Source organism: Henckelia pumila, chromosome 4 (assembly GCF_033568475.1).
Source record: "Henckelia pumila isolate YLH828 chromosome 4, ASM3356847v2, whole genome shotgun sequence".
Taxonomy (NCBI): Eukaryota; Viridiplantae; Streptophyta; class Magnoliopsida; order Lamiales; family Gesneriaceae; genus Henckelia; species Henckelia pumila.
Window position 1 is genome coordinate 65,390,269 of NC_133123.1, and position 12,542 is coordinate 65,402,810.

General features: G+C 31.8%; 1 protein-coding gene across 1 annotated transcript; it reads left to right on the forward strand.

Moving 5' to 3' along the window:
- Positions 1–10,346: 10,346 nt before the first annotated feature.
- On the forward strand, positions 10,347–11,852 carry LOC140866123 (transcription factor RADIALIS-like). The gene is made up of 2 exons (XM_073271021.1): positions 10,347–10,675; positions 11,687–11,852. The coding sequence occupies exons 1-2, from the start codon at positions 10,419–10,421 to the stop codon at positions 11,709–11,711; spliced, it is 282 nt and encodes a 93-aa protein (XP_073127122.1). The 5' UTR covers positions 10,347–10,418; the 3' UTR covers positions 11,712–11,852.
- The last annotated feature ends 690 nt before the right edge of the window (positions 11,853–12,542 follow it).

Consider the following 12,542-nt stretch of genomic DNA (forward strand, 5'->3'; position numbering starts at 1 on the left):
TGAGATTCGGCGTGAAAGGCAAGTTGTCTCCTCGTTTCATTGGGCCTTTCTAGATACTGGAGAAGATCGGAGATATTGCATATCGTCTGGCGTTATCGCCAAATCTTTTCAGTATACATAATGTTTTTCATGTGTCGTTGCTTCAACAGTATATAGCTGATGAATCTCATGTGATTCAGTCTACTGATATTCAGCTAGAGCCAGATCTGTCTTTTGTTGAACGACCAATCCGTATCCTAGACAGGAAGGAGAAAGTTCTTCGGAACAAGACTATACCACTTGTGATGGTACAGTGGTAGCGCCGAGGCATTGAAGAAGCAACTTGGGAAACTGAGAGTTGTATGCGAGCAGATTATCCTGAGTTGTTTGCTTTGTACTTTTGATTTACCATGTAAGATGTAATTACAGTTGTTGTAATAAACATGGTTTGAATGTTTCATATTGTTATCTTGATTTATCTTTAGATATTATTTCGCGGACGAAATATCTAAAGGTGGGGAGAATGTAGTAACCCAGAACTCATTTTAAGATAATAATATGTTAAACATGATTAAGGGTTGTAATTAATCAATTCCGGGATTTAATTGGACTTCGGAAGAGAATTTGGGCTTTTGACTTTGGGCCGGATCGGAAGCTCCGAACTCAGATCTGAAGCTCCGATCCCAGTCACTTCGGAAGCTCAGCGGAAGCACGAGATCAGAAGCTCCGATCCTGGAACGGACGTTCCGATCTCCGGCTGCCAGCTTTGCCCGATGACTCAGCCGTGAGTTTTGACAAGTGTTGATCGGAGGTGAGATCGGAAGCTCCGATCGTTGGATCGGAAGTTCCGATCCTGGCGTGTCCTGCATGCACGCAATGAGCTGGATCGGAAGCTCCGATCCCGAAATCGGAAGTTCCGATCCTGGCCGGGAATTTTTCCTATAAATAGGGCTCGTTCGATTTCATTTTGAAATACGAATTCCCGATTTTCTTTCTTCAGTTATATAGTGTGAGATATACACTTGAGGGCTCTATCGGTTATAATAGAGGTTCTGAAATAACCAAGGTATGGTTATAGTCATCCGGGACTAGCGACTCCAAAGGGCTAACTACAGACGAAGGTATGGTCCGGGAATCTATTTAAGTTTTGGGAGTACTTATTAGTTTAGTTAAGGCTTGTAGAATTTATGTAGTGATACGGTGAACTTTTGAATATAGGCTTGGAACCTAGGATCTTACTATACTTGAACTAGCCTAAAGGTACGTACACATTGACTGAGATTGCCAGCGAGTATACATGTTTATATGTTGCATTTATTTGGCATTATTATATGACATGATATATGATTTACCGCTTTCTATATTCATATGTCATGTGCATATAACGTTGAACCTATACCTTGTTATACCTTACTATAGAGCCGCTCAGCTCTATACTCGATAGTCTGTCACTGAGAGTACCGCGATGGTGGGGGCATTTATGTCTGTCTACTCTGGTGTACTAGACGAGTGTGGTTGCACCCAGAGGTTGATCCGTGTGGTGGCAACACTCATGTGGCATCGGTTCTGAGCATGATTTTCGAGATGATCCTGTACCAGTCATCATGTTGCATGCATTATATACATATGTTTACTCATGTATATGTATTGGGCGTTAGCGCTCACGTCCTAGTTGTTATCTTGGACACCCTATTCCATGGGGCAGGTCGCAGGATGGACGGAGCTGGTAGTTCAAGGCAGGACTAGGGAGCAGAAGCCTTGAGGATTTTATTATACAGCAGGATTCGATATAGCTGTATAATGTTTACTGTTTAAGTTTTCGATTTGGTTGTATCACTACATATTTAAGCCTGGATTATGTTACTAAGCTGATATGTAAATTATGGTTTTGTTTCCGCATGTTTTACTCTGTTAAGTTATTTTGCTGTATTAAGTTTAATGCATGCTATTAGTTTCCAGTTAGTAGGTGATACCATGCAGGGTCATTACAGCACGCGTACACATATTAAATTATTTAGAGAGTATTTGAGAGAATTTCTACGAAGAACTTCTTATATTTTAGTTGGGTTGAAGTGCTTTTAAGTGTTTGTGAATAGTTGTTTTTACTTCAAATTCTATAACTTTTAACCAAAAGCCAGAAGTGATGTAATTTCTTTAAATTCTGCTTTTTTGTTAATGATTTTAAGTTATAGGAAAATTTTAAATTTAGTCCTGTATGTTTGTCACTTTGCGATTTTGGTCCTTTATGTCTTCACATTTAAGTTTTAGTTCTGCATGTTCTGATTTTTGGCAATTTCGGTTTTTTTTATTCGAAAATGTTTACGTGACATTGTACACGCCAGCTCCACATCAGCACTGAATTGGTGCAACATCAGCGCCACGTAGGAAAAATGACTAAAATTAACAAAAAAATTAAGATAGCGGACTAAAACTGAAATCTGAAAATATAAAGGACTGAAATCGCAAAATGACAAACATACAGGACCAAAAAAGAAATTTTTCCTAAATTATAATTTGACCTTTTTATCCTAAGAAACTTATCATATTCCGATCCATTATTATCTTCAATTATTTTTACCTTTTTTTTTCTTCAGATTCACGCCCTCTTTTATATATATATATAAATACACTATGTTTGGAGATTTTTTTTAAAAAAAATTTAGTTTTATTTATATACGAGTTTTTAGGAATTTTCAACGGTATTCATCAACTTTTATTAAAAGAATTTATTTTTACAAAATTGAATTTTAATACTTTTTATTCATATCCACAATTTTTTTAATAATTGTGATTGAACCAAATATCACAACAGCCAGAAATTCATGTTGAATTAAAAGAAAGTAAATAACAGTAAAAACATACCTGAATCAATTGATTGATTTAACAGAGTTATGGATATTTCAAGACAACAGAGAATCGACCACCTTATTATTGCCTGAGATGAGAACCAGGATAGAGATCTAAAATATGTGTGTCGTATATATTCTGTAAAAAATATTTTCCACGTCTTGGGGACCATAACCATATATATAACCTAAGCAGTCTTTTACCCATCACAGAAGACCTAATTGGACTGGATTTCTACACATAAGATGGACCATACCAATTTAATTTAATACTTTGAAAACCCATAATTAATCACACCACCTTATTGAGTTATTTATTAGATAGCAGTCCATGTACAATTAATTAATTTATGTAAGCCCACAAAAATAGTTCCAACAATCTCCCATTTGGCCTACATAAGTTATCCGGATATTGTACATGCAAAAACCGGATTGAGCTCTTGCTACCTAAACCAAAATATTCTTTCACAATCTGGTCTATTGATTATGCCAATATAGAACCAAAGAGGCTTTCGCTACTTTTATAAATCACTATACCTAACAGTGATCACAATAAAGGCATAAACAATAACATAGAACAAGTATATATGGATGTGTAGCATGAAAATACACAAATGTGAACGAAAAAATAGACATGTATTTTCAACTGGTCCTCTTAATGACTGAAAGAGTCCAATAACAAACTTTTAACCATATGCTAAACTGCAATGAAAGTCATCACTTTATTTCAGAATAATTTAAATAAAACTTAGTTTGTACAAAAACATAAAACATGTTAAATGAGTCAATGCTCAAACCGAATATAAACTCCTACTATATAGGCATACCATTTATATGGACAACACCAATGTATGTCACATGCCTATAAAACATTTTGGGTGGCCAACCCATAAGAAATGCATCCGTAATTATGGAGTTTGAAAAATTATGCTCAGTTGACACACAATCACTCTGAATTATTCCTTCACAACGAAACACTTTGATCAAAATTATATTTTTGACTTTGTTCAAAACACAATACGGTAAGACAATTTAGGAAAATCTCACATTTAAAAAATATTTTAAAAGAACAAACTCTTACATCTCAATAACCTCGTCATTATGGAGTTCCACTCGAGAGAGAAAAAATACAGTCTTAGGTAATTTGATTGTATTTCTCCAAGAAAATAATGTCAACATTGACATGATAGAGCATGATTTTAATAATTTCTATCAAGTTGTGAAAAATTATAACTCTCGAAATGGATTGATGTCAATATAAAGAGATAATGTATGAAAAACAATGACATTTGAGATCTTGTCCCATTTCCTAAAGTGTGAAGTTCATTGATTTTAAATGGATATTTAAAACCATGAGTACTCAAAAGATAGTGCGGAAAGATATAAGACTCGTCTTATCATTAATGAGGTTTTACAAAGTAAGAGGATATAATTGTAAAGAGTCTTTCTCTTTGGTTTATTTGAAGGACTCATCAGGATTATATTGGCATAGTACTGAATTTTAATCAGTAAATGGTATTTTTACATTTCATCATGTGGTCATCTCGTTTGATTTTGAGATGAATTTGGTCGATGATTGTATATATCATAAGGTTTGTGGGAGTAAATATATTTTTCTTGTTTTGTATGTGATGATAGCCTATTCGCTAGCAACGATATAGATGTTTTACATGACACCAAGAGATTTTTAGCTAAGAATTTTGAGATGAAAGATCTTGGTGATGCATATTTTGTACTGGGTATCCAGATACATCGGGATCGCTCTCGATATATTCTTGGATTATCGTAGAAATACTATATTGAGAAAGTTCTCAAGCGATATGAGATACAAGATTGTAAACCAGATGATAACCCTGTGGCTAAGAGAGACAATTTAGTCTCAATCAGTGCCCTAATAATGATTTAAAAAAAAAAAAAGAAATACAAAATATTATTTATGACCTAGTAGTAGGGAATCTAATGCATTGCTAAGGTTTATACACGTAAAGTTTTTATATACGTGACTGGGATGTTGGGCATATATTCAAATAATTCGGGACTAGACTATTGGAAAGTAGTCAATTACGTATTATGGAATTTACAGAAAATAAGAAATTTTATGCTCACATATCAAAGGTCAGATCGGTTTTGAGATCATTTGGTATACTGAATCTGATTTGAAGGATGTCAAGATAGTTTGATAACTATGTTGGGCTATTTAAATCTACTGACAAAATGTGTCATCTCACAAAAGGTACTAAAAAGTCACTTGTTATAGTCTCTTTTGACATGACAGTAGATTTTATAGTGTGTTATAAGACATCCAATCAAGTTTTTTATTATTGAAGTAAGAGTTCATAGTGAATATTGTCTATAAAGCACATCGGTACAAACTCCATGATTGTGGATCCACTTGTTAAGGGACTATTTCCAAAAGGTTTTTGTGTTCACATTATTTGTATGAGTGTTTTTGTCATTTTTGGATATTCAGTTTAGTGGGAGTTTGTAATTTTAACTGCTTTTATAGACATGTTTCAATTATTCAATTTTTGGTTTATGGATACATAAGGGAAGGTTATTTATGAAGAAATAAAGGTTTTAGTTTATTCACACTTTGACTCTGTTATGGTTGATCTCACTAAAGTTTAAGGACGTGGACCAGTTGAAAATTGACATGTTAAGATAACGTTACATGAAATTTCCATGCTACACATTCACATCATAATCCATGCCGTTCAGTTATCTGGCATATGTGAACATTGATGGGTCGAGTTACGGTAAGTGTGACAAAGGCCTTTTTGATCATATGTTAGTATGATTGATGGACCGGATTAGCAGTAGATACATTTCGGTAATGAAAAAAAAGTTGAGCTCAGTTGGTTATTTTTGCAAAACATAATTATAAAGTTTCACATATAGCCCAGTGGGAGATTATTGGATCATAAATTCAACGTTGGGCTTATATATAAATAATTATGTATTGTGGACTGTCAAATAAATTTAGCCCATAAAAGTGATCTAAATAAGATTTTGGTTTATTTGGACTTTAATGTATCTAATAGGGTGTGACCTTTAATGTGTAGATACTAATGAACTTTTCGATTTGATTGATGGGCTTAAAACTCAAATTTTAGCTTATATTAGTTTTGGACTTTTATTTCAAACATTCACTACTTTTACTTCGCACACTCTTTTTATATTCTTAAAAAAAAGAAAAAGAAAATCGATTTAAAACAAGTAAAAACTCTTTCAATCAATTACACACTCTTAATTAACATGATGATATTTATATCATCGTCATCATATATAGTAACTAGTAAGCATCATCGAATTAATCTCAATATGAATTTGATCATAAGACAAAACAACAATATATATATGGATAGTAAACGTATACATAAGAATAATATAATAATTTATAATTTAACCATTTGTAAAACGTGGAATGATGTACGGTAGATTTCAACCTAGCATATGAGTAATATCCCAATGATAGATTTAATGTCCCATGATTTGCCACGTCAACAAGATATAATTAATTACACTTATGTGTAAAAATACGAACCGTTGGATGCATGGTTTGGGTATTACCTATATGCTAGGATCTCTTCTACCAAATAAACACATATGTGTAATAAATTAATATCTCATCATTTGAATGGTGCCAACGAGATGTTGTATGAGATCAAATATTGCCTGATGTTAACTATCTCCGGGGAAAAAATGTACGTCGCATATAATTAGATATTTGTTTTTCATCAATTTTAAATTGGACTCGAATGGTTGATCAAATACAATTAATAAACATTAATGGGATCAGATATACTTTATGTCTGGGGATCACACATAAATGAAACGAAAAGAAACATCCACGACACTAAATATATATTGTAAAGGTGCCACTGCCCCTTCTCTTTAATTTATTGTTTTGTTCATTGTTAACCACAATTAAAGGGATTAAATATAATTTCGTCAATGATCTTAAATCGGAATAAATAATACAGCTTCAAGGCTTGATTTTATTACGTTTGAAACATAACATGTAGGTAGTGTTTTGAAGAGCTTCTAGAAAGCAATTCTTAGTTTTTTCTTCACAAAAATTTGAAATTTTGTGAAAAGAAAAACTGAAAAGTGCTTCTTAGAAGCTCTCCCAAACACTACCTTAATTTAATTGAATTTCGTCTAGGGCCATCTCCATCCACAAAATGTACATTGATGCAAGTTCTGTACTAAAATAGTGTAATGTCTGCACCAAATATAACACTCATCGATCGATCTCCAACCAATTTACTTTAAATATTACACCAAAAGAAATATTCTCGAAATAATTTTTTTATTACATACATTATTTCTTAATATTTATCTAATATCTATTTATAAATCTAATAATATAATTATGATTATATTTTATATGATATAAATAATATTATATTATTAATACATGTAATTATAATAATATTTAAACTATTAATGTAATTATAATATGTTAATAAAATTATATTATGCAAATTAATAAACGCATCTTATTAAATTAAAATTGATAATGGATAAAAAAAAAAAAAAGGAAAAGGAAAAGTTTTGCACCAAATTTGGGGCAGGGCGCACCAATTGGAGAAGAAAATTTTGCATCAAAATAGCGTTCATGCTATATATTTTGGTGAAAGCTAGGTTGGAAGCGTTCCGGTACGTGATTCGATAAATATTTGATTCCGATCCTAAGAATATATAGCATGCAATTTGGGTAGCCTGGAATATCCCTCCAATTTTTAGGCATATATAAAATGAAGGTCCCTCATCTACCCAAACTTGTGAGTAGCTAGAAACAGGGCCACTCTATAAATCGCGAGTGTGATAATGGAAACCACATAAATAGTTTCCCATGCAAAATATATATATAAATCTCGATCGATCGATGACTCACAAATATCTTTAAGATATTCTTCATCACTATATATGTAACTTTCAAATAATCATTTGCGAGAGTCTAATTAGTCCACGACTATATTGTATACATATATATATAAAATATTTTGCCAACCCGTTACGTTTTTATATATATATATATATATATATATATATATATATATATATATTATTACTATGAGTATATAATGAGATTAAGTTTTACAAAAAAATATGATCTATTGTGAAAATATTTCATAGAGTGTCAATTTCAGTTAAATTCATTGACAATCATTGACGAATAAATTTTGAAAAAATTACATTTCCGGTTATGTAATAATTAGCACGTTTTCTATTTTAAGTCATGTTATCATTGAATTACAGTCTTGGCTAACTAATTTTAATTTTTTTAATTTTATTCATTTTTCACTTATACCGAAAATGATAATTAATTAAGTGACGCCAAAAACTGATGATGTGTGCTCGGATATTGCTTATGTATGTGTCGGATATCACGTTAGCATTCCAGTTAAAATGATTGTAATTAAAATAGAAGTGCAAATTAATGGATTAATATCGCGAATCACCGAATTGACCGAAAAAATGATACATGGGAACAAAAAAATATAATTTTCCTATAATATGTGTATATATATATATATATATATATATAAATGAACACTTAGAAAAAAAATATCTCAGAAATTAAATTACTAATTAATATCATATTTGAGGACCATTGATTTGAGGTACTCCAGCCAACTTGCAGTTATAATAAGTGCTCGATCACACGCAAATTCTTGAAACTTTTGTTGCATCCAAAAGGTTAAAAAAAAAAAAAGGTTTCTTTTTCTAGTAGATATTTTATTATGTTCACCACAAGTGACCATGCTGATAGGCTCTTTCGATTCTCCACATTTCAGAATATAAGGTTTGTGGAATTTAATTAAAAAAAAAAAGAAGAGAAAAAATGTATGGTAGCATATTATAACAATTGAATATTCATTAATTATTACAACAGGGAAACAGCCCCCGTTGCAGAAAATACAAATCCCATTATCTTCCAAGATTCCATGCCCAAGAATCCTATGGAATGTTAAGGCCAAATTGACTCAAACTACACAAATGTAATCTTTTGTAATCCCAAAAGCATAAAATAAAGTTATGGCACACAATTGAGTACATTTCTCCTTTGTGTTTTTTTCGATATCTTTTGCTACGTCACCCAGAATACGATGATCTTCATCGGAGACCATTTGAGACGACCTTGATAGCTTAACCAAAGAAATCAACTTTTTTTTTTTGGTCCCTGGTTGTGGCAACTAGATGTAGAAATTCGAAAACGAAAGATTTTAATATTGGACACCGTAATTTATTTGAAAAATCTCTAAAAATTATTAAGATACAAAACTACGGGCAAAATGAAAACTATTTTATTTTATACAATATGAGCTGAGGTGCAATCATGTTGAAAGAATGTCACGCTGTAATTTTTGTTAAAGAAAATAAAAAGTTAAAAAATGTATAAAAAATTTGTTTATCGATCGTACAAAAAATAATTGTGATACATACAAGTACCTAATAATTTTGTGGATGGACTGACATTTTATGGACATGCTTACCAGAAATCTTTCCATTTAAGTGAAAAGGGATTTTGTAATTCTCGTGAAAACTTTTGTACCATTGGATTTGGTTAGGACCCCTAGTTTTAGGTAATATCATTCATATTCTTGACAAACAAATGCCCTCTTTTTGTTTTTCACGACGATATATAGATCCCGTAATCGCTACGTTTTTTGGTTCGTAAACTTTCGTGCTAATGTAGTAGCCTGCAAACAATATTAGGTATAGGTAAACTGCACTGACAAAAATCCTGTGCGACATGCATATGCTTAATTGCCGGAGACAATATTGTTGGTAGGATATTGAATCAAACTAATGATCATTGGCCATACGTCCACCTACTTCATCAATTCGAACACATGTAAGATACGAAAAATAATGTCCTTTTTTTGTGTCATAAAAACTTTAAAATGTTATAACTAGGCAAATAATGAAAAAATAGAGTTAGGTAATTTCCATATATATTATGCCAAACACATGAACAATTATTGATACGGTTGAGTGTGTTTTTTTTTAAAGGAAGTCTAAAAGATAGAGTTGGAGCAAATTCTCGACTTGTAGAGAGTTTCTTATCAATATTTATTACCATTAATAATATTTACGATTCTTCACACACACACACACACACACACACACACACACACACACACACACACACACTTGGTCCTCCTTCAAGTGTGGTTCTTAAGGAGACAAATCACTAAAAATTATAGAATATTATTTGACAAGTTTCGTACACTAATTAACTTGCAAAGTTAGATGTGTTTATATATATATATATATATATATATATATATATATATATATATATATATATATATATATATATATATATATATATATATAATATAGCATCGAAATTTCGAATCCAATATGAAAGAAGAATATATAGAAGAGTGACCCCACGGACCTAGCTACGTCACCCTCTAGTCCTGAGCTTATAAAAGAAGTAGCAATTCCCACATCTTATGCACACATTTCTTGATCAGCTAGCTAGCTCTTCATTAATTAATTGTCTCAACTTCTCAAGAGTTGAGGCCTCATTAATTTCCAATTCTTTAATCGCATTCTTTCTTGAATTAATCCCCGATGGCGTCGACCTCGATGACTCGTTCCTGGACCGCCAAGGAGAACAAGGCCTTCGAGAAGGCGTTGGCGGTGTTCGACAAGGACACGCCGGACCGTTGGGACAATGTGGCGAAGAGCATCGGAGGTCGTACGCCGGAGGAAGTCAAGAGGCACTACCAAGTCCTTTTGGAGGATATTAGCTACATTGAGAGTGGTAGAGTGCCATTCCCTAACTACAGGACCACTGGACTTGCTAACATGAGAGATCAGGAGCAAAGGTATAATTTATATTATACTATATATAAATAAATAAATAAAGAAAAGGAAACACATATATATGCTGATGTTTTATGTTTCAATTCAATGTTTCAAAAATACTTCTAAGTACAATTTAGAAGTTTATATCATATCATTCGAGTCGCTCTCGTCGAATCTGCCTCGATTTTATTATATATGATTCTTATTTTTTTCCCCTCACTATTGGTGTAATTTTTTATGCTAGATTTCTCAAGTATTGGGTAATTAAATTAAGATCCATTTTTCTAAAAGAACAAGTTTTAAAAAATGAACAAGAAATTATTAACCAAAATTTCTTGTAATAAAATTTGTATAGCTAGCTTTGCTTTAATTAAAGTGTTCTCTATCGCGGGTCATATGTGTTCATGGGCATAAGAACATGTAGGGTTCTCGTGCATGCAAACCGTAAGACGCGTTTCATATATTTTATGTAAATTTAATCAACACACTCAAATATAATATTATTTATATATATAGAGACACATACACACACGATCTTCGTGTACGATGTATCTTAATTTATAGCCACAAAAAGCCTTTATCCGCGGGTGGTTTTCAATAATTTTAAATCTCTGATTTGGAATTTTGTGCAGCTTCTAAAGTTGATACAAATCATTTTTATACCCACTGTATATTTGCACTTTTCACGTGCAATTGCACATTTTTCAGTGTCGCATACACACGTAGGAGCGAACTTTCAATGTTACATCAAGAATAATTTTTATACAAGATATATGTTTCCATGAATATCTGAATTTAATTTGGGGTAATTTTTTTTTTTTCAGAACACACATCGTGTGTGTGTCATGATCCGTTAATATTATTTAAATTTTTGATAAATTATAAATAATTATAGCTGCGCATGTCGTAATCCATGCATGCATGATTATATAGATATATATTTTGAATCATATATTTTATTTAATGACCATATAATCACATGCATATCTTCTTAATTTGATAATTAATCATGACCTGTTATTTCCATGCAGGATGAGGAGTCTGAATTTCCGGTGAATCATGCACGTTGAAGCTAGGAAAAAGATTCATCGTACTGCGTTGCCTAACTGATATTAATATTTATGTATTATTAAATAATCATAACGTACAAGACAAATTGGATAATCTACCCAAGTAATTATTTAATTTGTCTGTCAATTTTAGTTTGTTCCCATTGTCGTCAATTATATATATGTGCTGATAATTCGAGGGAGGAAACATTTGAAACCCTCCCTGATTGTATTCCTCACTAATAAATAAAGAATCGTTAATTAGCGTATATATGAATTATATATCTATATATTGCATCTATTAATTACAAAGTATTTTAATTATGAGTATGTCTCTTGTGTGAAGTCTCATGGATTCATCTCTATGCGACGAGTCGATCTGATCTATATATACGATAGAAAAATAATACGTATTAGCGAAAATACTTACATTCGAAATATAAACATAGTACTAGACAATTATTTTAGATGTAGAGTACCGAAACGGGCTGACTGGCCATTCAAAAGGCAAAGATTGGACAGATGAAGCACCAACATGAATATCGATTTCAATAGATAAAATCAAATTATATATTTGAGATTATTATTTTAAAATCTTATTAATTCAATTTATTGTTTGTTGCACCTAACTCTATATCGACATTGACAAACAATGAAATGTGGCTGGCGAGTGGCAACTTATCATTTCTATTCGCAAAAGGAGGAACGCCAATAAGGCAATAATAATTGAATCACAATCAAGACGGAGGCTAATTAATTAATGAGATTCTCCGTTAATAAAATAAATTCTAATCTATCCATATTATTTGTTTATCTATTCTATATATATATATATATA

What these genes read in the sequence shown, in the direction of transcription:
- LOC140866123 (XM_073271021.1), top strand. Translation starts at nt 10,419, where the DNA reads ATGGCGTCGACCTCGATGACTCGTTCCTGGACCGCCAAGGAGAACAAG. An exon ending in ATGAGAGATCAGGAGCAAAG is followed by an intron (nt 10,676 to 11,686) that starts GTATAATTTATA and finishes ATTTCCATGCAG; the next exon opens with GATGAGGAGTCTGAATTTCC.